The sequence below is a fragment of the Setaria italica genome, chromosome VI, assembly GCF_000263155.2.
Source record: "Setaria italica strain Yugu1 chromosome VI, Setaria_italica_v2.0, whole genome shotgun sequence".
Lineage (NCBI taxonomy): Eukaryota > Viridiplantae > Streptophyta > Magnoliopsida > Poales > Poaceae > Setaria > Setaria italica.
This window is the reverse complement of record NC_028455.1, coordinates 27026077-27052695: the sequence shown is the minus strand read 5'-3', so window position 1 is coordinate 27052695 and position 26619 is coordinate 27026077. Positions and strand designations below refer to the sequence as shown.

The following is a 26619-nucleotide window of genomic DNA, read 5'->3' as shown; positions in this document are numbered from 1 at the left end:
TGGCTTTCAATCTTATTGTATGTTCATTTGTCATGGTTTCACCACTGTGATTATAATCATGGTCAATTGCTTGTGTTAGACTTGGTTACAACATGGAAACATGCTATTTTATGGTAAGCTTCATGTTCCCATCGGAAGGCTTCCATGTCCAACATTCATTCAGAGGGCCTTGCGCCAATGAAGGTGAAGGTCTTCTTCTCGGTCCTACACCATGGGAGGACGTGCACCCAGGCCACCTTGAACACGCATGGCACCCTCTAGATACGGTTGCTTGCCCATTCCGCTCTAGTGCCAATGAGGATGTGGTGCACCCCTTCATCGATTGCATGTGCTTGGCTACGCTGATTTGGGCACTTGTCCAACTCGGCAGATCCCCTCGGTACCATGTTCCCGTGTAAGGCTAGTTGTCGATGTTCAACATTAAATGGAGGGCCTTGTGCCAATGAAGTCAAAGATCTCCTTCTAGGTCATACCATCATGGGAGGACTCACACACATGGTGCCTTGCACTTGCATCGCACCCTAGATACAATTGCGCTTGCGCTTGGCTACACTCTGGATGCTTGTTTACTTGGCAGATCCACTTTGAGCTCTACTCGAGATGCAACTGAGTTCATCAGTAGGCTGTTCGGTGGTCATAGCCCTACCATTGGGCACACACAGCTTCCCTCGCCATGCTTCATGTTATCTAGAAGGAACAAAACCACATGGTATTCGATTGGCTATGGCTCGACGTTGATGACATCCTCAAGCTCCTGCATATCATGTCGCCTTCTGTCCTAGACGCACATGGCTCTACTGCTATCCTTTCTTGGTGCCAAGCTGTTGTCAATATATAGTAACATATCTCTCTTGTGGACGCTTCGCTCTGTCCCCTCTCATGTAACTCTCATCCCCTGATCACAGTTCCTGCCTGCTTTCCTCGCCAATCGAGTGTAACCTAACATTATTGAAATCAAAATGTTTAACCTAACATTATTGAAATCAAAATGTTTAGGTGGGCTGTTTGCCCCCCCCCCCACCCCCACCCTCATTGTTTCCTCTAAAATAGAAGTCATATTTTCATTATCATAGTAAAAAAGATCACTACAATTGGAGTGTCATCCAATTTCTTGTTGTCATTATCACTTTGAACAGGCTGCTTCAAAAGACCCTAGGCATAGCATGGAGAATTGTGATATTAGAACTTTCACATGTGAACATGAAAATTATGAAAAAATCCTCAAGTCACATGACTTCAGCCATTTCAGACAGTCTGCCTACCACATCACATCGTTAGTTGGTATTTTTAAGTTGTTTTTACATATGTTTTACTTACCCTTTTAGTTATTTCGAGTAAGGCCAAAGTGCATGCTGGCCTCACAAAACAATTAAAAGTCACATGATTTTGTCAAAAAGGTCCCTGTATATCTTAAAATATTGTCACATGATATTAAAAAAATGACCATGTAAATCTAAAAAGGGTACCATCTTGCACAAATCGAGCTCATCAATCAAGTTGTCACACAATAAAAGTAGATGGAACGAGGAAGTAGTAGCAAAATGATGGGTAATGTATTAGGACCAATAGTAACCCACTCTTTATTCTGTCAATGAATTTTCCAGTAAAAAGTAAGATGAGCAAATAAATGATCATTTGAATTTCTTACCTCTAATTTATCCGCCTTTGCCCTATGTACGTTGGGCAGCATACGGAAGTCTTCGGTCAAGTGTACACATTCTCTAATATTTTCTAGTGAAACGAAGTCTAGAGCAGTCTTTGTACAGGACTGTAAAAGTAATAGAGGAGCGCAATTAACTTTTGATTGTTGAATACAGTTACAAAACTACTACCATAATTGACAATAGAAAACTTATTATCAAGTACAGTATAAATGCTCAAAAGTATACCTGAAGATTGCGCACTTGATGAGGACAACCAGCGGGTACGAAAACAGCTTCCCCAAGCTTCTCTACTATGGTCCAAGGCTCTACTCCTGGGTACAACAATATCAATTTTGAAATGAAGTTATGTATTTTTTATGGATGTATTGCATTAACTTACAACTGATAAAACTCACCGCATTCCTCTTTGAGCTTCCTTATGTGCTCTCTTATCAGATTAAATGTCTCATCATGCACTGGGTTATACACCTAGATTATGAATGACATGTTATAAAATGAAAAAAAAATCATGCATGGCTTTGCAGTGCATAGCTATCTGTAGACACTGCAACACGTACTAACCCTGTTTACTTTGGAGCAATGGGTATGGCGGAACTCCTTTGAGTGTTGTATGAGATATTCTTTTAATTTTGGGACATCTTCTCTTCTAAATATGTCCCAAAGAGCGCCTTCTTTATCCTCCATATATTTAGGTGATGGCTTATCTTGTGTATCATCACCACCATCACGGCTCCCCAATTCCTTCCTATCCTGAACCCTGTGTTTTCTTTTAAGCTCAACAATTGCATTTTCTTGGTGCTCGTTAGAAGGGGGAACCTTGGTGGTATGCATAAGAACATTGATCTGTCATTGCATAAACAAGATTATTGGAACATATATATACATGGCGAATCCGGTTGAAGTTATAATAATTTGATTCATTAGTAACAGGTAACTAAATTTTGATTTAGCATAGAAAATAAAACTGTAAAATGGGACGACTCAAGCTAACTATTATTGTGCTAGAATCATTAGGGTAATCTCACTCACAGCATCGGATATATCGCAGTGAAGCTTTGTGACCGAATCCCCTCTGCCAAGCTCTTGTGTGAAGCCATACGCTATATAAGATTTTGGGCCCAGATCGACCTTTATGATGCCATCAGGAAGTAACATAGAGATTGTCACACCCTGAAATTTCCGAATTTCAGGATGTGAATAAAAAGAATAAATAAACAATAATTTTCTCATAATTTTAAAAATTTTACCAACATTTATTTTTCTTTACAGGAAATTTAGTATAGGAAAAATAATTATTTGCTTTTATAAATTAAATAATGTTGTTCTATGTCTGTGCATTCATGTCGCTGCATCTTGGTGTTTTCTTGAGTGCAAAATTTTGAAAAATACGTTTAGACGTTGCCCAGATCCTTGTGAGAATTTTCCATCTTTTTCAGGAAATTATTCTCCTTTTCCTAGAGCTAAATCCAATTTTTGGAAGGCTCTAGAATCCTTTTCACGAGCTCCAAATATTTTATTTAGACTCCTTGTGCCCTAAACTATCTCTGGAATTTTCCTGGAATTTTGGGATTCTCAGGGTATTTTTTTCTGACATTATGGAATCATCTGGATTATTCTCGACTTTTCCTTTCACGGGAAAATATTTCTAAAAAAAAATCCTTTCCTTTGGGGCCGAGCCTTGGGCTCGACCCGCTCAGGCCTAGCACCAGCCCGCCAAGGCCCATCTGGCCGAGGCCAGGCCAAGCACGGCCGGCGCCACCGCCACCTCCTGGGCGTCCGCGCCCCACACGCCGGCACCCTAGGGCTCCGCGCCTATTTAAGGGCAAGCGGCGAGCGCCCTGCCTTTCTCTGCTGCCTGAGCCGCCTCGCCCCGTCCTTCTCTCGCCCCGCGTCGCCGCCGTCCGTGCAGACAAGCCGCCGCCGCCGCCGACCTTGACCACCTCGATTCGCCGCGCGTGTTGCTTGCCGGACGAAGCCGACAACTCCTGGAGCCTCACCTCGACGAGCCGCGTCCGTTTCGCCGTTCCTTACCGTGAATCGGAAGCCGGAGCGCCGCCGCCGTAGAGGAGTCGAGCCGGCCGCCGCTTGCTCCTCTGTACGTTTGATTCCGGCCGGGACGCCGCGTCCCTACCACCAGTGAGCACCTTCCCAAGGCCCCCTCCGTCTCCTCTATCTCCTGCGCCGCCCACCGGTGCCCCAGCCGCCCGGAGCGCCGGCGATTTGCCCAGCCAGAGTCCCTGGCGAGAGGTAGAAGAAGATCCGGCATTTTTTTGGTTTAGCCCTTGGAGAACTCTGTAATTTTCCTCTTTTCTTTGTGTCTTGGCAAACTAGCAGATAACCCCCTGGATCTATTAGTTTCCCTAGATCCAGTCTAGCACCTTCGTTTTTGCAAATCTAACCCTGTCCTTTAACCTTTTCGCGAGCACTATTCCTTGTGTCTTGCCAATCTTCTCAGCTAACCCTCCAAGTCTACGGTTAATTACGTTTAGACCCCTGCAACGTCGTTTAACCCATAGATTCTACGTTTTAGCTCCGTTTTAATCCGTTCAAGTTGCGTTAGATGCATAACAATGTAAATCACACGATAGTGGTAATGTTTACCTTCATACTTGTTTTTGAAAATAAATTTATATTAAAATTGATTAATGCCTGACAAACGAGTTCTTCTCTAAATAAAATCTATTTAGTGTTAAACATCATTTTTCATAATAATTGTTAATTTGATTAATGCCTACTCCATACCCTCTTCTAAATAAAAGACAATTAGGTTATATACCGATTTTTCATAAACTAAAGTTAATTGGATTAATGCCTATCTAAATAATTCTTCCAATTAAAAGCCACTTAGAGTTATACCTCGGCGTTTCATAAATTAAATTCAATTTGATTAATGTTTATTCAATTTGTTTTCTAAATAAAATCTGTATAGGTTATATCTCGAGTTTTCATAATTAAATATTAATTTGGCTAATATAAATATAAATGTGTTTTTAATTTAATCTACTTAGTTGAACTCGAAATGTAAAGCTATACGCTTATATGTCTACATGTATCTTATTTTTAAATTAAATGATTAATTTGCATAAATTGTACTTAAATATTGATAAATAAAATTGGACTAAGCTTTAGACCATCTTTTCTTATGAAAATATAAATATGACTTGATTAATTCTAACTAAGGATATTCCTCTGAGATATCTTAACATTGCTTTTCTCAACTAAAATAAATGAAGCTTGTAGCTCTTATCTTTCTTTTATAATTTAAAACTCTCGATAGCTTTATCTTTTCAACCATAGTTCCGTTGTAAGTGTTCCTGCGTCCGCGTAATCCTAGAATCGAGCCATGTCCTTTAGTACGCTCTTTTAAAGCCTGTCTTTTGTTTTGGTGTATTGTTCTTAGTTGTACCTGTTTGTTGCTTGTATGTTTGTGCCGATGTTTGCTTCGAGTAGAAGGATCGCTATTCCGAAGTTTTGAAGAGTAAGAGTTTCAAGAAAGCAAGAAGCTGAAGAGCAGTAAGAGTAACTTTCTGTTGGAGAAAGGCAAGTGTCCCTAACCATCCTTCTACCTATGCTTTGTTAATAATATCATGATTATGTTATCGGAACATGGAGAACCACCCAGGAAAATAGTGCTACCACAAGACTAAATGGCTCTGGTCTTGGCTGAATAATTAGAAACTCTAGTTTGAAGCGGTCTTACCGAAAGGGCAAGAGGGGGAGACAGTAGTTGGTGTATAACACTCGCTCTCTTGGGAAGTGGGCTTTGCTAAGACATTATACCACTAGGGGACTGCTATATACTGCGCTGATCATGAAACCTTAGCGGACCACTTCTTATTAGGGAATCTTTGTAAAGGCTTCGTAGCGTCCCTATGCAATCACACCTTGGAAGTGTGGTATGGTGTCTAGCTAGTACCGCATGGTTGGGTCCAAAGTTCTTTGAACTTTTACGCGACTTGTGGGTAAAGATGTGCCACCTCTGCAGAGTGTAAAACTGATCGATCAGCCGTGCTCACGGTCAAGAGCGACCTGGACCCTCACATGATTAATTAAACTTGAAGATGGACTTAAATCGTTATTCTGGTTATTTCTTGTGGCCTTGCTGAGTACCAACCATAAGTGTACTCACCCTTGCTTACTGCTGCTCAGAAGAAGAAGTTGTGTGAAGCATTCCGAAGATGATGCTGAGTTCTAGGCGTACGCAACCCCAATCGATTGTCTGTGAAGTTTGGAGCCTCCGTTTCCAGTATTTAAGCTGTGTGTCTCTGATGGTTTGTAAGTCTTTATTTGTAGCGTTTTACGTGATACTGTTGCTGTTATTCACTTATGATATCACTATATGTATAAAACTTGATCTTGGCATACATATAGGTAGTATTCGGTTTTGCCTTTAAAACCGGGTGTGACAGAGATGTTGAGGAAGCCAGCTGATTTCGGGTTTGTGTAAGGTTGAAAAGGCACTGAGTTTATATATTTGCTTCCATGTGCCGGTAAAAGATCTTCTAAGTGTGCTGAGGGAGGCCAATCCTTCAGCTTCAGCATTTGTGGCCATTGATTGTGATGCCTCGTGCCTTCATAATACCCTTTGAAGAACTCACTTTTGTGCATTTTAACCTACAAAAAATAAACAAGAACATGCATATCATTATTTAGACATATAGGAATTCAAATATGAAAAGATGCAAGACATTGATTGATGCTAACCTCACACAAATCAAGGCAGTCGATGGCTTTCACATTCTTCAGTTCTGAACGCCTGCCATAACCATTCAGTGCAGACCACATCTTTGGCTGCTCCCAGCTGAACTCCGACATTTTCTTGACAACATTCCGATGACCACGGGCTCTCCTCTCTCACCCAGCTTCTGAAAGTGCTTCACATCATCCGGCTGGCTGCCGTCCTATACCGGGCAGTATATGTGATTGTCCTGTGAATCATCTCTAGAAGATGCTATCCTTGAGCACGACCAAGTCGCTGGAGTGATAGCCCGAGCAGGCACTATCATCGGCTGTTATGACATCAACTAGTTCGAACATCTCGAAAGTGGCAGATAAAGCAGTGGCTTGCGCTTCTTCTCCTGCATCACATCAGTAATTAGTTATCAATAATAATCCTGGGAAACAAATTTTTATTAATAAGCACAATAAGCGGCAAGAACTAAATTAAGATATCCGTAAAAAGGAAGAGTTGTAACACACACACACACAAAAGTGTGCACGCATAACGGTTCAAAATCACAAGTAACACATCACACCGATTGCCTTCACATTCTTTAGTTCTGAACACCTGCAATCGCTATTCGTGGTTCCCAGCTGAACTTGGACATATTCTTGATCACACACCGATTGACCACGGGCTCTCCTCCCACCCAGTGCTTTTGGAATGCTTCACATTATCCGATTGTTGACTGAGTCACTGGATTGACAGCACGAGCAAGCACTGACATCAAGTGGTTCGAACATCTTGAACGCAGATAAAGTAGAGGCTTGGGATTCAAGGAGGCCGGCGAGCTAGTTCTCCTGGCACATCCTCTTCATCGTGACCTTGCGACCACCACCGCCGCCAAGAAGCTGAAGGTCCATATTTGCATGCCCTCATCGACAATTTCGATAGGTGGTTTTGGGCTTTTGTGCACGGGCACGTAGGGGATCAAGCAACCTGCTGAGGCAGCAATAACTTTCTTCGATGGTGCCACCTAGATGGATCATCCTTTTCGGTCTCAAGATACAGTTTTGGGATCAGATGATGGTAAACGAGAGCTTGCATAGACGAGATCTTGCGGGGATCAATGTGTGATGAGGCAAGGTAATTCAGTTCCACAATAGCAAATACATGTTATCAATCAAATGGAATGTACACTATTTTCTTCCTCCTAGTTTTACATTGTTTTTTCTTTCAAATAGCATATATCGATCATTAATATGAGGAGAAAATCGGTCGCAGACGGTCTTTCATCGTCTTGACAGCATGATCAACAGCATAAACTATCATCTTCTTCACCTGCATCACATAAGAAAATAGCAATCAGTAATAATCCCAGAAACATTTTTTATTTAATAATCACAATAAGGGGTGAGAACTAAATTAAGATATGAAAAAAGGAAGGGTTATATAACACTCACGCACACGAGCGTGCATGTGTAATGATTCAAAATCACAAGTAGCACATCACACAAGAGGTAGTAGGACGAAGGAGGTGTCATTGCAGATTGCGCCTCTTGTGTCACCTACTTAGAAAGGTTATTTGGCTGGGTTAGTGATTGGACCTTGTGGGTGTGGCATGGAAATGAGCCAGCCGGCCTGTTTTGGAGCTAGGGAAAGAGATAGGATCAATTTGATCCATACCATTACAATTTCAATCTTTCAGGTGATATACCATTACTGCTCAACTATTTGCAACCGTACCATTACATAGTCCAAATGATGGTACCAATATTTTTCTGACCGCCCGATCGACTGAATATGGTCGGGTACCTTATCCTAATATTTTTTTCTGAGTGGATTCGAATACAGATATTTTTATTGGATACTAGATAAGAAGGGTAGTATCTGTCGGATATCGAATACCAATCCGATAATTCGGACAGTTAGTTCTGATATCAAATTTGGAAGGTTGGATCGGTTACCCATTAGGCCTAGCCTACATGCCTAACTCAACGCACATGAGTGTAAATGAAGCATACTTTATAAAGTAAAAGTGAATCTAATAATTAATAAACTTTGTCATCAAATTAAAATTAACTCTAAAAAATTAAACTAAATTGTCAAGTTGGTGTAACTTTGTGTTTATAAAAGTTTTGAATTTCAGCGACAAATATCAGACTTTAAGTAGCATTGAAGTATTTTTTTGGAAAAATAATCAAAGTCTGGATAATCCCTAAAGTATTTATTAGTTCAGTTTACCCCTAAACTATACCATTTGGTTTAATTTACCCCTTAACACAATTTTATCTTTTTTTTTCTCCATACACAAGTGGAGTCTTAAGTTCAAATTTTGCAAAATGACAGCACATATCATAAGACATGTTATAAATATATCATAATTTTTTAATTATTATTTTGATATGGTAGGATATTTAATAATAAAAAGTATCCTCGAGATACAAAATTATATAAAAAAAATAATGACGTAAAAATTCATAAAATATTTTATAAATATAGATTATGATGTCCACTACCACTCTGCAAAATCTCAAATTAAAATTTAACTTGTATATGCAGAAAAAAGAACAAATAGCATAGTTTAGGGGGTAAATTGAACTAAAATATAGTTTAGGGGGTTATCCAGGCTTTGGTTATACTTAGGAGAGTAATTTGAACTTTTTTCTTTTTTATTTGTAATTAGAAATAATAAAAGTTTTCTTCTTTAAGCACAATCTGGATGGAATTAGCCACTTAGGACTTGTTGTGCGTCTAAATGAATGCAGGACGTGTGGTATATGTATGGTAGCTTTTACTCATTCTCCGAGGAAAATATTCATTGCCGACATTGTCCGCACCGGACTCATTTTGTATTCCGAACACATTAGTTCGTGTTTGTAACTAAGACGTATCCGATCTGATTGGACCCCTACCATTACACTTAGCCATTTATCTGAGATATACCGTTACTTACCCCTACAACGTATGCCTCAAAATATTTAGACCAAATTGCCCCTATTATCTTTTTCCTCTTCCTTTCTTTTTCATTCCATAGGACAAGCATGTGCCGCTGGGATGTGCTGTGCCTAGCACCAAATGGACGAGCACCGGTGAAGGGCTTCAGAAGTAGCCGCACTAGCGGTAATGCGGAGCCCTCGTATGATGACATCATGGTGTGGGCCCTATTGTTCGTCCTGCCGCCGCCACGGTATCCTCAGGGGAGAACGCTTTCCGCTGAAGCCACGGAGAATCGAGCGCACAAGCTCGATTAGGGGGTGTTCGGAGATATGGACTAAACTTTAGCCCTATCACATCGGATATTCGGATGCTAATTAGGATGATTAAATATGAGCTAATTATAAAACTAATAGCAGAACCCCTAGGCTAAATCGCGAGACGAATCTATTAAGCCTAATTAATCCATCATTAGCAAATGGTTACTTTAGCACCACATTATCAAATCATGGACTAATTAGGCTTAATAGATTCGACTCGCGATTTAGCATAGGGGTTGTGCAATTAGTTTTGAAATTAACCAATGTTTAATACTCCTAATTAGTGTCAAATATCCGATGTGACAGGGGCTAAACACCCTCTAGGGAGAGAAGGGAGTATGGGTGCGGTAAGTTCATGCCATTGTCGGAGGATGACCCCACTGATTCGTCCTCTCTAAGGTGCATCCTGTGTGGTTGCCATTGCAACTTCCACCGCCGGCTCCCTAAGGCACCCCCCTCATCACCTTTTCTCACACCACCCTGCTCCCTCCAATGCCACTATGGTAGTTGACTCCGACACATTGTGCATGATACCTGCCCACTACGAGGAGATGCAAGAGGACCGTCTACCCGCCACCTTCAAGAACTAGAGGTCGGACTAGACCTGATCATTTGTTGGGTCTGGTCGAGATCTTTCAGGATTTGGGTTAAAAATTTTGACCCATGCCTAGCTCAAGCCAACCATTGGGTTGTGTTTTTTGACCCGCGCTTGACTCGTCGCATGGTCAGGTCAGGTTTGGATTGGATCATGTCAAACTCATATTGTTGTGTGTAATATTTGGGTTTGGTTGGGCTTTTTGAGTTTTGGGTCAAAAATTTTAATCCATGTCTGACCCGTGTTTCAGTGTTCAGCCCAGTAAAATTGATGGGCACAGCTTGACTTACGAAAGATAGACCCAGCAAGTAAAAATTGTTTTATCGGGCCCCTATCAGGGTTCAATTCTATCCCACCTTTTTCTGCTCCAAACTATTTTTTCAGCATTAGCACCACATCATTTCCTTATAGAATATGCTCAATATTATTGCACTTTTATTATATAATACTATATTATTAGATCCTTTTGAGTTGTAGATTCTTGTTGGTTGGCTCTACCTCCACGAATAATACGTTTTTAGATTTATTATAAATTGCATTATCATTTTATAAACTTCTACCTAAATACAAGTAGCATTTGCAAGGACTTAACCTTGATTTATTTATCTAAAGATTATTGACACTTTGCTAACTATCCTCCACGAGAATGTTATGGATAAAAATGTTAATACACAAAAATAACGCAACATGATATTTGAATTCAATAATTTTGGAAATATGTGTCAATTAAGTGCTAACATGATATTTGGTAGCACGGTAGAACCGTGTAAGCCAGTAGAACCTGATCGACCTGTTCTGTTCTGATGTATATGTGTGCACTCCCTAGTACCTCGATGCTCAATACAATGGAGTGGCGAGTAGGAAGTTCCAGGATCCTTAACTCTGAACCAACTGGCTTCGGTTCACAAGATTAACAACACGGGAAAGTGTAATTGACTGATGAATGATGACCGTACCCCATGGGGGAAAAAACTAGGAGAAGGAAAATTGCATATATTCTTTTTTAAACAAATAGTACTACAGAAAGCAGCAAAATATTACAGAGAGGCACTGGATCGATCCTACAGCACTAACTGTGAATGGGAGAGACACAAATCTTTCTATTAACGATTGTTTATTATTCACAAACCTATGGACACTTTATTTGAGTAATAATGTCAACCTTGCACCTTCGCTATGCCTCACGTGTTCTTCTGAAAACTCAGATCAACTGCTTAAGGCTGTGGGGAGCAAACACTAACAGATGTGCTCCTTGGAAATCCTGGTCAGCCACCATTTGGTGGCGGCGGTGGTGGCCCTCGACTTGGCATGCGGCGGCTGGTTGCTCCAGAAGATGAATTGGTGGATCCAGCTTCGAATGCGGACTTCCATTCATCACCATGTCCAGTGTCCCTTGGACTACTCTCTGTAGAAATGATTAGCAATTAAGTGCATGGAACAAGTTTATCAAAATTTGCAGTACAACAAATTGTGAATATGTGATGTTGGCTAGGGTACACTCTAGATAAAAAGGCAATTCACACATGGCAGTATATTTTTTTTAATTACATGTGGCAGTACAATTTGATGAGGTCATTGGCTATGACACACTCTGCACACTAAATAAAGCATGTTGGAATTTAGGAAACAGGGGCAGGGAAAGTTTATCTCCGCTTCGCTTGGAACTGGTCTGGATGCCGATTTGATGAAACTAAGGGAGCCTACATTATTGCTCAAAACAAGGAATAACTCTGTAGTTTTAGTTCTAGTTCTAGACTGAAAACATGGAATAGAGCAGGCTATTCATTGTAAAAAAAATTATCACATAAGGGTCTACATAATTGCTGATAGATTCCGATAAACCCAATATTTCTGTTTTATATGTTGGCCCAGTAGATTTGGACTGCCGCTCAAAAATTCAGTGTTTTAAAATTTAGCCCCAAGGAACACCAGCTCACCAACGAGTGGATAAGATCACCAAGCCATCCCAGAACCCTGAGTAGATTTATCCCCCCACCCCCGCTCCGCGGCCGCCATGGCTGGAGGTGGTACCACCCCTATGGCTCGGTCTTGCTGGCCATTCCAGCTCCCAACCTGAGATCGTACTCCAGGCCATGCGCTCTTACGCCGCTAGGGCGCTTAACCAAGACTTTGAGCTCAGCACAGTGAGCAGCGCTGGTCTCCAACCCCAACCCTGATGCTGCCACCGCCGTCCGTCGGTGTATTGAGGGGAACAGAAATGAGTTTCAGAGATGACATTTCTCGGAGCAATTTTCATGCAGCTCATGGTGAGCATTCAACAGATATATGTTAATTCATAAAAGGAATTGACTTACCTGATCCAGCAGAATCGTTTGACCAACTAGCATTGGCTGACCGACTATCATGTATGCTGAGCAGGCGAGTGACCTTGGAAAGAAGGGATGACTGCAACTTGAACTTTTCACGCTTGCGCTTCACATTGTGATCCTCCTGGATTAACTCTTCAATCTTGGTTGTGCTTTGCGTGCTAACCACAGATGAGAGACGCGAGTTAGTTACTTTGCCATATGTAAAAAGAATGTTTCAAACGTTAACGGCTGTAATTGATACAATCTCTGAAAACAGTGACACCTGGATCTCTAGCAAATACCACAGACAAAGCGCTTGCATTTATCATCCAGCAATCATATATTAGAGAAAATCCAAACAAAGCTATTATATTGCTTAAGCATGTTGATGTGATTAAGTAGCTCTAACAAATCGACTGGTACTAGCAGATCTCATAATAATGTACATTTTTTATGCAGTAGCAGGACCATAGAATTTCAACCAAAGTAGAGATACAATGAACAGAACCTCAGCAGTCAGCGACACGTGATTCAAGATCTCCTCGAATTTAGAGAAAAATGGCCTAGCAGCTTGCATGATGAAACAGAACAAAGAAGTATGTTTTACTATGTGATGCTTAAATGCAAAAAAAATATCATACAAAGAGCAAGTAATAAGTTTTTTTTCTATCATAAAAGTAACATATTCGAACATATCGAATATGAAACACCCAAGTGTACAGAAATGTTTTGATTGAACCAACCTTATAGACGTATACAGCTGGTTAAGCATATCTTCCTTAGCTTTCTCAACTTGGCAAAGAACCACAGCCTGCTCAACTGGATTAGTAAGACATTGCAGGACGCAAAAAGGAACCAAGGAAAGGCTGAAAAGATTGAGGTCTTAACTTGGGAACATTTGCTGCAAGACTGCTCAAGACTGCTTCCACATATCCACGGACTTCCTGAGATATCCATCTAAGCTCTTCTTCAGGGTTCACAGGTTTCTTAAGCATTGTATCCTGGAAGTTTAGTATGTGCAGGTATAGAAAATAAGTTAGAAGAATGAAGTGCAAATGGAATATAATTCATCACTTTTTGCTCTAGAGGGAGGGTTCCAAAAATCCCAGTGACAAGCTATTCCTAAATGGAAAAAAAGGAAATAGCAGCAAGAAGCAGAACCAAATGTAAAAATACTTTTGAAAAAACAAACATGTAAAGTCTTGCAACATACTAGAGAAACATCTGAATGGCTTTGCTTCATTGGCGTACCACCTTCTGAAGCATTTGGTTTCTTTGCAGAAACCCCTTTCTGGTCAACAATGCTTTTAATCTTGGTGACCCATTCAGTTTTATCACTCATACTTTCAGCCTTCAGTATAATAGCGTTGTGAGCTGCCATGGTAATTAACATCAAACATGTTGTGAATTAGAAACTAGATTTTAAAAAATGTTATGAATTGAAAAATAGATGTATAAGTACCTTTCAAAACATTTTTATAGGCAATCTTGTGAGTAATCTTGAACATAAGACTAGAATCTTCTCCAGTATCTAACATATTTGCCTTTTTAGAACCTTTAGAACTTCTTGGAGGATCTTCGTCATCTAAATTCTCTTCAAGCTTACAATCCTACAAGTCACAAATAATGTAATGCAAAGACCAAATGATGGTAAGGTGGCACTAGGAGCAATAGGGTTCCGAAAACCAGTGAAAAATAACCAGTCAATCCGACCACGCCCTATTCTTGGCAACCCATTTGGATCTAGCCAGTTCACCTCATCTTTAGGATAATTATATGCCAATACAATATATAGTTGTATCTATATTTCCTAAACCTCATGTACGGAAAAGAGAAACAAAAAAATCTTCAAACAAATAAAGAATAACTAAGCGGGTTGCTTTTCCAAGAATTGGAAGTAGCCTGTGCCAGTTATTGGGACCTTGCTCATCTATTCAAAAAGATACATTTTCTAGCTACTCTAACCGTCTAACAGAAACCGATCTATTACAGGATTCATGCACAGAGATGCAATATCAGCTAAATGCTATCAGAGCTACACCAAAGATAAGGTATTCTTTTGCATTCAATGCCTTACATTGAAAACATACTGCATCAACATATGTAAACCTAAATGCCCAAATGCCAATTAGAAGAATCACTGTACCTCCAGAATTATGACACCCCGAAAATGTCTCTCCTCTTGTTTCTTGGTGTATCCAAGCTGATCATTAAAGAATTTTTTGGAACCCCCATCAAATGGTAAAAAAATAGATGAGTAGTTTAATGCCAATACAACCAACCTTTCCGCTTTTCTCATTTAGAACAAACCATCTCTTGCTCCAGTCATTTGCTTTTGCACGTTTTTTGAACAGAAAACCTTTGACAGAGAAACATGCACTCAGTATGTAATATTTTCTCGAATACCCAATATGTAATCGATCCAGCAAAAACTTTTAAATACAAAATAGCTCTGCTTATGGGCATCTCTTTTCATTTGTTTTACTATTTATCTGTATATATAACTAATAAGATTAAGTACAATTGTAGTAGGTCCATACCAGCAATAATTTCGCCTGCAGGACCTAAAACTTGTATATTCGATGCCTGTTTCATCTCACCTTGATTTGAATTTTTTTGTGGGCTTGTATCCTGAAAGTGAAAGAAACCAATTTCACAATTATTGATGAAATAACATTATGTATTTAAATACTATATGACAAAGACTATGAGGTAATGTTCGGTAGAAAAAACAATCATGTAACGAATAACCATTACAAAATATCTATCCACAACAAATTAGTAAACATAAATTGGACACAATATACAATACAGAGTAGCATACTCTCTTTTGGTCTGAATCTTGACCCTTCCTTGTAGAGCGACTCTTCAGCTCATCCTCTTGATGTTGCCTTTCAATTCTAGATTTTAAAATTTGAAAATTAGACAGGAAAATAATAACCTATACACCCAGTTATTAACAATGTACACAACGGTTGAAAACCACAGATGAGAAGATGTTTGTCAGTGCCAATGGAATTGGACAAGACAATGAATGGGCACTATATTGACACATGATTTCTCATATCAACAAGATAGGACATCATTTATTCTTACAAAGAATGATAGAGAAATTAACTCATGAATTTGCAATGATACAAGTTGGCACTTCAATAAACATATACTACAAGGTTTAAGTACTATTTTGTTGAACTACTAAAAATTCCAAAATCACATCAATAAAAATATAGAACATAGTAGAAAATGAAAAATTGAAATATGAAAATAGAAGTCTACTAGTTTTGAAAGGAAATAGCTAATGAAAGTGACAATCTTATAACATGGGAAAACTAACAAGGTTTCTACAAAGCAAGATCACCTAACCTCCTCTGCACTAAGCGAATAAAATGCTGGGGAGGTACGAATGCGCGCTCCATATCAACTAGTGCGACGACCATCTTTCGTGCCTCATTCTTGAAACCGTCTAAAGCAGCAGATGCAATTGCAATTACCTTGCGGGGAAAAACAAAATAAAAGGGTTACTGATGAAACAACTAAAACGTTGGCTCTTTACCATGCTTAAGAATTGTACCTCCCGCTTAAATGGAGGATATCTACCAAGTCCTGGAGTTGCATTTGCTGCAGATGATACTATGTCTAGCAATACACGGTGAACCTGATAGCAATAATTTGAAACAAAAGTATTTAAATGGTGACAATGTCATGAGAATACTGAACATGATTTGAAAATATGGCCAATCTGAGTAGCGGTACGACTAGACCTGTGAGTATTCATGTGGAAACAGAAAGGACAGAAATTGACATGAGCAGATAAGCTGAATGAATAGCAATAATATGGTTTCTGGCTCTGATCCATGCTTTGTTCTGAACTAGTATGCATTATGTAAGTATCTTTTAATTTTAAAAAACACATAAGTATCTTTTATTTTTAAAAAACACGTAAGTATCTTTTGATCTTAACAGAAGTACAGAACGTATGTACACAAAGCGTACAGCTCAAATTTTTCAGAACTACCTCATCCACAAGGAGTATAGACGGTTCCTTTGCTAACTCTAGAAGCCCTCTTATGAGAGACCTTAAACCTTTTTCAGGTGATATCAGATATGGCTGATAACCATCAGCCTCCAGAACAATCTGACACAAGGAAAAAGGTTATGTTTGTAACCATAAATTGGACAGGTTCAAGTTTGGTGGCTTTGATTTCTGCCCAAGCACAACAAAATTACCCTTTTGACATTTTTCATATCAAAATGCTTGTCCAGAGGTAGTTGTTTGATCCTAGTTGGAAATTTCCCCTCAAAACTTGCAATAACTTTCCAACCCGCACCCTGCATATAAACAGTAAAATTTCATGTATGATTAAATTCCAGCAAAGGACAAATTTTGCTCTAATATGAGTTTAAACATTTCAAATAGAATACACTTTGGGAAGAAAATATTCAGTGTCTTCTAGTGCATATTCACTTGAAGAGATGGTTTTCACTGAAGAGGTGTTCGCACTGAATATTTTCCCATAAACTTTATACAAAACATTTAACACGGTAAAAAACTCTACAAATTTGAGTTTGTGATACCGCATGTACTCATTCCTTGCTCATTAAGAACATCCTCATTTCACAGAGTCTGTTACAAATTAAAATGATCAAACATGTGACAATTAAAACTTCTAAAAAGTGTTTAGCACACTATATAACTGTGATAAAACAAGGATGGTTCATACTATTAGGTTTATGATCGACAGAAATACTGCAAAAGTAAACTCATGCTCAAAGTTTCTAATATCCTTTACTATGACAAAAAATAAAACCTCAGATTACGAATAAATCTAAGAGATGTAGGCCACGGCATTGTGCATTATTAGACTCACTAATGACTAACCTCACCCCCAGCAATATGTTGAAGAAACTTATCCTCAAATTCTCGGCAAAGTCCTAAAGCAATTGCCTTGGTTCCTTCAGAACTTTCGGCCATCCGTTCTCCAAGTTTTGCTAATTCCTCTTGGACAATTTGAGACTTCCCTTGGAGACTGCAGTTATATAAAGAGGAAACTATCATACATTCTAGAATACTACTACAAAAGTTGACCAAACAGAGCAGGATAAGTTTTACCCATTCAGAAGATTTGGCAGCCTAACTTTTATCCGTGTCTTTATCTGCTTAGCAAGTGAATCAACTAAAGCTACTCGACCAAGCTTACTTTGGGGAGATCCGCAAAGTATAGATATAAGGCCTTTTACTTCTGCTTGCCAAGAAGCTTCTGGTGAGGTTTCAGAACCTACTTCAGACTGAACAGAGGCAGTAGGAACAGAATGCCCAATTGTAGCTACCCACTGAATGTCTGCTGCAGTTCTTGGACCTTGGTTTACAAGCAAGGCCTGAACAGCACCCAGGGCTTTCTGTTCTCCAGCGGCCTGATCAATTTTGCTTAAGATACCAATGGTTCTAGTACCTAGTAAGTGAACACATTAATACATGGTTTCACCCAACATTACAAGTAAATAACTTGAATGGTATGTCAAGAAAGTGTAATAAATTAAAGTCCAGATTTGTGCAACCTATCATACACACCTTCTGAGTCCAATTCTCTGGCAATCCTTAGAGCTCGAGAAGATGCCACATCAGGTGCTTGGAGAGCTGGAACGATAACTAGCAAAATTGCATCATTGCGTGCTGCATAGTTACCAATCTGGAGACATGATTGCAAGTTGCAAACCACATATGAAGAAATGGTGAACAGGCACTTCGTTAGTTTTTTAATTTTGACAAGAGTTCTCGACAACATGTGAAATGTATTGGTATTTTAAGCCTTAGCCATATCATTGCGTAGGTAATCTACTAGCTGCACAAATAGCTAAACAAACAACCAAAATAGAGGACTTTCCCTTCTTAATACTCACCATTGATTCATCCATGCTCCGTTGATCTATGCCCGGTAAGTCGATTAATTTTAGTGCAGGGGCTGAAACAAAAGTGTTTATGCAAAGTGAACACAGAATAAAGATGGTTATTGTGACCTTAAATTTGAAATGCATTGATTTTTGAAGACATGCACCCAGGTGACTAGGTGAGTATCTTATCAAAACTTAAGCAATATTGTTGACAAAGAATCTAACTTTTGATCTCAAACCATTAATGCTTTTGATATGGATCGGAATTTTCAAGGCACAGAGGGTATGGCCAAGGGTTCCAATGCAATTATACACCTACAAAGATACTGTTATCCTCATTCAAAATGTACAAAAGACCATTTTATTTGTGCTATTGTTAACCACTTGAAAAGCACACTGGAACCAAAGTAGTGCAGGTACGGGGGTGTTTGGGAGGAGGGGGCTAAACTTTAGCCATATCACATCGGATGTTCGGATACTAATTAGGAGGACTAAACATAAGCTAATTACAAAACTAATTGCAGAACCCCTAGGCTAAATCGTGAGACGAATCTATTAAGCCTAATTAATCCATCATTAGTGAATGGTTACTGTAGCACCACATTGTCAAATCATGGACTAATTAGGCTTAATAGATTCGTCTCGCGATTTAGCCTAGGGGTTGTGTAATTAGTTTGTTAATTAGTCTATATTTAATACTACTAATTAGTGTCCAAATATTCGATGTGACGGGGGCTAAAATTTAGCCCCCTGCTCCCAAACACCCCCTACATCAACTACAAAACATTTAGTCGAGCATGTTCAGGACATACAATTCACATAGGTGAATTTACATCTCTGACTAAAAGTAGCAAAAACAAAAGAAGAGAGCTTCTAAAAAGAGAGAGAAAAGGAAAGAAGAAAGAAAATATTCTCGGTGACAACATTCACTCTCTCGCTCAGGACAAAACGACATTGACTCTCTTCATGAAAAAAGAGTAAGAACAACAGACTAACAGAGGAACAAACCAACCTGTGCTGGTGCACAATTTCACATTGATTTCATCCGACCGCCCCTTGCCAGAACTACCAGCCTTACTCAGCCTGTCCTGCAACGAGTGCCTGAGGGAACCTGTACCATAGTCATTCAGACATAAACCACTGACAAACACATGGACCCACGGCACCCAGATCTATCTCCTCATTTCTCAGAGCCTAAGAATAATCTTCTAGCCACGCAGAGAAACAGGATAATTAGAGAACTCACTCGCGGAAACCTGCTGTGACTTGCTGTCGATCTGCAGAACGATGGCCTTGCTGCTGAGCGATGCGTCCCGCTGCAGTTCGACGCAGATCGGGGCCCTTGTCGCGCCATTCTCCCCGGTAGGCTGCAAACACAGTCATCATTGGCACAAACAAACAGTCAGGGGAGCGGCAAATCCTGAATCGCACATACAGTATTAAATGTAACGGTGTTGGAATAAAATCGGTAACTTAAAGAAAATTGGGATCCTAGAGGCCACAGACTAACAGTAATCCAATGATCCGGGCACACCGACGCGAACGGAACAGAATTCGGAGAAATCTTTGAACGAATGGAATAATGCAGGAGGAAAAAAAACTGTCCAAAAAGGTTGGAGGATGTGTACTGACGAGCACGGGATGGCCGATCAAGCCGTTGAGCACCGCCGATTTGCCCGCTCCCTGCACAAATTGAACACGCGGCCATCGATCGATCAGACATCAGGAGCGCAGGGACCGACCGAGCCGCGATCGTAAATTCGCACCGCACCGGCGGGGGAGGAAGAGAGAGAAGGGGGTATAGTATACGCACGACGTTGCCGATCGCGACGGCGGTGAGGAAGGACGAGCCGCGGCGGCTCGGGCGGTCGGCGGAGGGGTCGTCGTCCGCGAGCAGCGAGGCGCCCTGCAGCGTCGCGTCGGCGAGCTCCGCGAGCTCCTCCATCGCCTCCATCGGGCCACAAAGCAGAGGCGGCAAACCTAGGAGACGGGCCGGCGATCGAGGCGGTTCGAGCAGGTGGTGATCGGCGGTCGCGCGCGTCGTCGCAACGTCGAGGGAGGCGGTTATAGGAAATCTACGGCGGGTTTCGTCGACCGGTCGGGAGAGCCTTGTGCGTGCACTCTCGATCCCGGGGCTCCCGGCTGCCTCGCTCTCTGCCGTCTGGGCCTCTGGGGGAGTGGAGACGTGGAGCAGGACACGTGTAGAAGTGACGCACTGACGCTGGGGCGCTGGGCCTGCAGCTCCGCGCGCACGTCTCTCCCGTCCAATGAAAAACCGAACTGCATGCAAAACAGTGAAGTTAGCAGTTGCCCTGGTTTCATGGAACTACAATTTAAAATGTTTAAGTAGTACCTCCGTCCCGAAAAAAATACAATTCTACGATTTAAAAATTGTTTAAGAAAAAATGCAACTCTAGCTAGCATGCACAAGCTAATGTGGGGCCCATTAATGCATGGACTCATTAAAAAATGGCTAGCAGTGTGAGAGCCACGTAGCAGTTTCAATTGTGCTAGCGTATGGGCAGCCACACACTATTATTGACTGATGTGGTTTGGGCCCTCCAGATAAAATAAAAGCGCAGCTAGAATTCTCTAGTAACTTCTTGTGGTGACATTCATAAGTTAGTAGGGGTACATGCGTCTTTTTACATATTTATTGGTTTGTGTGAAGGATGCTGAGTTGCATTCTTTCTTGGACGGAGGGAGTAAATTGAAAGAGGTCGGAGGGGGATTGGGGATTAATTTACAGTAAATTTATAGGAGAATTAATACAGTGGATGGTTAGTTGTAGCTTGAATTCAAATGGTTGTATTCGAAGCATTTCCCATCCATTTATTGTTGGCTGTGTTTTCCTCAAGCACTTGAATCAATGCTCTGTTTTAAACTTTTAATTGATGAAAATACCCCTAACTAATGCCTTAAGTTCCCTTTTGAATTTACTCCACAAATCCGCGCGCAGGTGCGACTTGCATCTTCCCTACTCAAGTCACAAGGTTTTGAAAAGAATTATGATTAGAGTTAGGGAATATAAGGCTTGGAACTGGAATTTACCTTAATACCGGCGGTGGCTTTGCGAATTGAGAGACTACCGGATACAGTGCTAATCGGTGGCAAGAGAGTGGGGGCGTATCCAACTGCGAAGGGCGGGGAAGATTGGCATGCCACGTGGCTATGGTTAGCATGGAATCATCCACGGTGCTGGAGATAGAGAAGGATGGCGGTGTAAGTGTGTGTTGCCGGATCGGAGTTGAAGAAGAAACTAAGGTGTTAATGAAGAAGAAAGTAGCATGGTACTGATGAGGTAACTAGGATGCATAGGCTAATCTCAGTACAGTGTATCTACATTATAAAGCATTTTCTTGTACCTAGTTTGTGCATCTTTGCACTCATGTATAAAGTCCAAACACGCAAAGCTCCTTTTGTTTTGGAAAAAATAAAGCTCTTCAGTACTATCGTCATTCCAATTATTCACATGATCTGTACGTCCAGATAATTACTTTACAGCGGCCAAGAACGACAGAATCGGCGCCTGAACAACAGCCAACATGAACGAGAACTACCTCTGCATAATACTATATGCTCTGCTCTCAGTCACAGAGCAATCACTTGTGAGAGAAAGGAACTGTGGACAAAGCCGCACATACAGCGAGACCACCGCACTGCACACGCAGCGTGCGTAGTCTATTTACACTTAGTACACGGTTTGCACGGCGGCCGTCAGCATCGCGCCGGGCGGCTGTAGGTGGGCGGCGCGGACGGGCAGTTCTCGTTCATGTTGGCGTAGGGCTCGATGGTGTTGTACTCCGGCAGGTCCATCTTGTACTCCCCCAGGATCTGGCAGAAGGGGAGCCTGTCCGCCGCCGCGTTGCACCACCCCGGCAGCCGCGTCTGGTTGTCCTCGAAGACCTTCAGCATGTACGCGTCCCGGATCTTTTTCAACAGAAAAAAAAAATCCAGATGAGTGATATGAACACGGAGCGAACACTCACTCAACAGCTCCAGCAGTCACAGCATTAGTTTCCTTGTTGCGGAAGAGGGTGAGAGGAGGGTGGAGCACTTACAGTGAATTCTGTCACCTGGATCGACTCCGTGAAAGGAGCGAACACGCCAGCCGCCTTGTACATCGAAAGGATGAAGGCCACGCACGTCGTCGATTTGCCATCGCTGTATTCCCAGTCGTCTCGCTCGGGTATGGTGAGCAGCTGGTTGAAAGACAAGCCACGTCTTTCGGTCTCTGTAATGATCCCGTGAAGGTCCAATTTCTGCGTCGAAGCATGTACATAGAGATAATTTTTTTCAGTTAGCTGAAATTTGGTCCAATTGACAACTTGCATTGTATTAAATTCAAGTAAACTACTAGTAGCTCCCAATTCCAAAGAAAGACATCTTTCATCAAAGAAGAATATAGTCAATTGGCCAGGACAGGCCCCTGTTTCAGGGCAGAATAACCACAAGTCAGCTCTGATCCAAACCCCAGTGAACAGCCTAACCATTCCATTTGTTCAAGCAAGCTGCAGCAGAACAATGCTTACCAAAGATATACTACCAAACCATAAAACATAAATGGATTCCACAGACATCACTATACATAAGAGACAAAACTGAATATCCCCATCAGTTCATTAAGTCATACGTTACAGTATTGATTATATACCTCGGTCCCAAGTCGTTTATTAAGGGCTTCGTTCCACATGTTAGAAGCATAGTGTGGTTGCAATCTGGTCCACATTGACATAATAGCCATTACCTGGAAACAGACTATGATGAGCCGAACAGGGCAGCATAACAATAACACAAATAAGGGAATACAGTACCCTAAGCAAGGATACGCATAGGAAAAAACGGATAAATATACACACAAAAATATAGACAATCTTTAACTAAAAGGGTCATTATGGGAAATTCAGTCTATATTAGAACCTAGTGCCTCAAGGCCTACAGCTGTAAATTACAGAATCTGGGCAGTGTACTTGTTTCGAACAAGAAAAGCCATACTATTCGATTATACATTTTCTATCACTCCAAACTTATTCAGCAAACCATGTACTATATCTGTCTCGGTTCAGTCTTATACACAACATCTTATGATGCCAAGAGAAAATTTTCACCGGGCGTTGCCTAGGAAACTTTTCACTTAGGAATCTACAGCAGGGTCCCCAAATGCTTGTAAGTTCCATGTAGATTTAGAATCTTAATTTTTAACTTCCTAAGAGGCTAAGAGCACTTCCTGTTCTACTTTCATGGTGATAGGTAGTATATTGAACATGCACCTTTGATATGTATGCATGTCACTCAGAACATGGAAATGCAAAAAACTAACATGAATGGTGACTGACTGATACTGCAGCAGGTAGCTCCAAGCTGCAAAAGGCAAGTTGCAAAGAAGAAAGTGAAGCACTTATTACTAAGTTTTACCCAAGACAAAGAGCAATACCAGGTTAGCATCAAGGGGAGGCGGATAATTGTCTGACATTGTGTCAATCCAACTAAATATCATATTATGATATCCATAGGGTTTTCCGTACATGCTTCTGGCAAAATCCCACGCAGCACTTTCGTTGAATCTGGCCCGTACATCTGGATGCAATGGCAGAAGTGCTATCTGAGGATTTGAATCGTCTTTAAGTGCCATTCCCCACCATTCATCCCATGGAGTCATACTAATGATTTCATCACCCTGTCATTATTGCCAAATATCATTGAAAATTGACACTATTAATATGATAAAGTGCCTTTAAATTGTAGGATCATGAAATTCATGTCCTACTAAGTTCTTGCAATTTATAAGTTCAATTTTCTTTCACATACACAAATCATCTGAGTTCCTTTCTCTGATATAACATTTATGATGAGCCCAGGATTAATTCAAACATAATATGTATCCAAACTTAACATCAAAAGTGTATATCTTCCATCCACCTTGTTTTGGATAAGCACAGATCTAATTGAGTTAGATTATACAGTTTTAGATTAGATACTCCACCTAACTTGGTGAGATAAAAGAAGACGGTGTATAATGTGGCCCTTTCATCAGTCAAATCAATTATACGCTTCTATAGGAAATGCATGGCAAAAACTGTTATCCACATCAATCAGCAGAGTTTATGGTTATGCTTATGCAAAAGCTAAATAACCAATGAGGGGGGAAAAGAAGGGTTGAAAATGTTATTGGTTGTCTAATATCACTTCACCATAGATAAAACAGGAGATTTCACCGAAGATTTGCTGCATCAGAATCACATAGCTAAGGCTCAATCAAGTTTTTGTATTTTATTATTACAGTTATTATTAAAGCATGTAGGTATGATTTCTTACGTTACCCATTGAACTAAAAGATTTTATAGATATACCTTTTTGTTTTCATAGCCGGATTCTGCAACCCAGAGGGTGCCATTCTCATCTTTCAAGAAAACTGCAGTGTGCCCAGCAAATGCACCGGTCACCCATTTCTCCAATGTCTGAAATCCACCCCATCGTCCTCGGATTTTTGAAAGGGCCAAAAAGTCACCCGAATGTACATCTTCTTTTCTTATATTCGCAGACCAGGGCTGAGAACGTTTCTGAAATGAAGTTCCCATATGCTTCTGGAGAAATGCCAAGTTTGCATCCTGACCCCAACCGGTGTTTGAAAACAGGGGTACGACATCAATCAAGGATAACAACGTCCCAAGCATTCCAGATGGCATGAGAAAGACGGCAATGCCATGCTGCTTTACCTGGTGCAGAATATTGAGTATTAGGATTCCTGAGGGATACCGAACGATGATGTAAAAGAAAGAGAAGTCAACCTTCAGAAGAAACATACATATTCCAGTTCTGCTGCTTCCTCCCATGCCTTAATCTCAAAGGTGTGATTTTCATTTGATCTCATATAGTAATCCCAGGCTATCCTGTATGGAGTTGCAAACACATACAGATCCATACATGTCCAGCTCTCAGGTGAAGCAGTCTACATTTTTCCAGAAAGAAACATTTGGTCAGATAACAATTCATCAAGTATGCCGACTTTTGTATAAAGATTGTCATTTTTACTTGTAATAGAACTGATAAATGGCCTTCAAAAATATGTGAGAATTACCAAGTGCCGATGTTCAACAGCTGGTCCAAAGAAAAACGAAAGCTGAATCTAGGAACCATGCCTTCACATTTGTGCACTAGAGGACGGAGTGATATGGACATGCACACTGGCAATTTGGCCTTTATATTGTCTGCAACCGACCGGGCTACCAATAATGTGCGATAATCTGTGGGCATTCTATCCGTGTTCCAAACATGTGTGTTCTTTTGTCTTCTTGCAGTAATCAGTTCAGTATTCCAAAAAATTCTTTTCTCTCTTCAGTACCAAACTCTCAATCAAAATTCAATCAGATCATGCAGTTATGTAAAGGCAATGTGTTTGTTAATGAGGAGGAGAAATAAGAAATTCAGCTAAACTAAATGGAATTCGGAACCTGGGTTATGGTGGAATAAGGAATCCAAGGGAAATAAGTCATTACGACCTCGAGTTGGAATTTCAGTGGCTGGCTGCCTGCCTCTAGCAAAGAGCTTGCCGATTCGAGGCAATGTGAGGGGCACAGGCACCTCACCTTGAGGTGGAGGACGGCGCCGCCGAGGCCGGAGCTGGTGTTGCCGTGGAGTCCCCCGCCGGTCCCGTTGCGGCCAACCGCGCCGGCGCCGGCGCCGGGGGTGAGGCTGAGGACGGCCTCGTTCTCCGCGAAGCACGCGCCACGCCAGGCCGCCGGTGCCCCGCCGGGCGCGACGGCGCCGACGAAGGACGGGAGCAGGTCGACGGCGCTGTGCGCCGTGGCGCCCATGAGCTGCCACGCCAGCCGCCGCGGTAGCAGCGGCAGCACGTCCCTCGCCCGGAACGGCGCCGCCGCCTCGACGGCCCCACGCGCCAGGGCGTGGAGCAGCAGCCCGAGGAAAAGGAGGAGCCGCGCCCGCCGTGGCTGCAGAGCCGCCGCCATCGGCAGGACGGGCGCCGCGGAGGCCAAGTGGCCAACGGGCCGGGCTGGCCGTTAGCTCTCGCGGCGGCTCTGCCTTTGCGCGCGCCCCGTGAGCTCTGCTCGCTTGCCTTGGCTGGTTGCTCTGTGCGTGTGTGTGTGTGTGGGGGGGGGGGGGTTATAAAATTGGGGTCATGCTCTGTGGCTTGCCTTCGAGCAAGGTGGATGCAAACTGGTCCTCTGCGAGTTCTGCTTCAGCTCCTGCGATCGGTGGCTCAGCTACTGCTCCGTCTTTTGGCACC

General features: G+C 41.5%; 3 protein-coding genes across 3 annotated transcripts; all 3 read right to left on the bottom strand.

Annotated features, from left to right (window-relative positions):
* Window positions 1-1029: 1029 nt before the first annotated feature.
* Window positions 1030-6619, bottom strand: LOC101768849 (lysine-specific demethylase JMJ25). The gene is made up of 9 exons (XM_012846846.1): window positions 6369-6619; window positions 6093-6278; window positions 2694-2834; window positions 2226-2507; window positions 2060-2132; window positions 1890-1975; window positions 1649-1768; window positions 1090-1152; window positions 1030-1041 (listed from the first exon to the last, which is right to left on the bottom strand). Exons 1-9 carry the CDS (start codon window positions 6477-6479, stop codon window positions 1030-1032), a joined length of 1074 nt encoding a protein of 357 aa, XP_012702300.1. The 5' UTR covers window positions 6480-6619.
* A 4725-nt stretch (window positions 6620-11344) lies between these two features.
* LOC101768449 (dynamin-2A) lies at window positions 11345-20328 on the bottom strand. The gene is made up of 22 exons (XM_022827761.1): window positions 20188-20328; window positions 20007-20057; window positions 19621-19741; window positions 19387-19485; window positions 18384-18445; window positions 18055-18172; window positions 17596-17935; window positions 17365-17512; window positions 16713-16814; window positions 16501-16620; window positions 16057-16140; window positions 15849-15976; window positions 15310-15385; window positions 15026-15116; window positions 14768-14844; window positions 14632-14688; window positions 13948-14095; window positions 13699-13859; window positions 13375-13486; window positions 13229-13298; window positions 12492-12664; window positions 11345-11581 (listed from the first exon to the last, which is right to left on the bottom strand). Exons 1-22 carry the CDS (start codon window positions 20326-20328, stop codon window positions 11442-11444), a joined length of 2619 nt encoding a protein of 872 aa, XP_022683496.1. The 3' UTR covers window positions 11345-11441.
* Window positions 20329-21767: 1439 nt separating this feature from the next.
* LOC101781133 lies at window positions 21768-26477 on the bottom strand. The gene is made up of 7 exons (XM_004973406.4): window positions 25961-26477; window positions 25180-25323; window positions 24725-25090; window positions 23809-24051; window positions 23029-23121; window positions 22436-22636; window positions 21768-22304 (listed from the first exon to the last, which is right to left on the bottom strand). Exons 1-7 carry the CDS (start codon window positions 26339-26341, stop codon window positions 22092-22094), a joined length of 1641 nt encoding a protein of 546 aa, XP_004973463.1. The 5' UTR covers window positions 26342-26477; the 3' UTR covers window positions 21768-22091.
* Window positions 26478-26619: the final 142 nt, after the last annotated feature.

Bases quoted from the DNA above. Each gene is read 5' to 3' on its own strand.
- LOC101768849 (XM_012846846.1), bottom strand. From the start codon at position 6,479: ATGTCGGAGTTCAGCTGGGAGCAGCCAAAGATGTGGTCTGCACTGAAT. The intron at 2,508-2,693 runs GTGAGTGAGATT...ATGCAATGACAG, and splicing joins ACTGCGATATATCCGATGCT to ATCAATGTTCTTATGCATAC. The intron at 2,133-2,225 runs GTTAGTACGTGT...TTCATAATCTAG, and splicing joins ATTGCTCCAAAGTAAACAGG to GTGTATAACCCAGTGCATGA.
- LOC101768449 (XM_022827761.1), bottom strand. From the start codon at position 20,328: ATGGAGGCGATGGAGGAGCTCGCGGAGCTCGCCGACGCGACGCTGCAG. The intron at 13,860-13,947 runs GTACTTATACAT...TTACCATGGCAG, and splicing joins CTATAAAAATGTTTTGAAAG to CTCACAACGCTATTATACTG. The intron at 11,582-12,491 runs GTAAGTCAATTC...TCATTTCTACAG, and splicing joins AAACGATTCTGCTGGATCAG to AGAGTAGTCCAAGGGACACT.
- LOC101781133 (XM_004973406.4), bottom strand. From the start codon at position 26,341: ATGGCGGCGGCTCTGCAGCCACGGCGGGCGCGGCTCCTCCTTTTCCTC. The intron at 25,091-25,179 runs GTATGTTTCTTC...ATTCTGCACCAG, and splicing joins AAGCAGCAGAACTGGAATAT to GTAAAGCAGCATGGCATTGC. The intron at 22,305-22,435 runs GTAAGTGCTCCA...CTGTTGAAAAAG, and splicing joins TCCAGGTGACAGAATTCACT to ATCCGGGACGCGTACATGCT.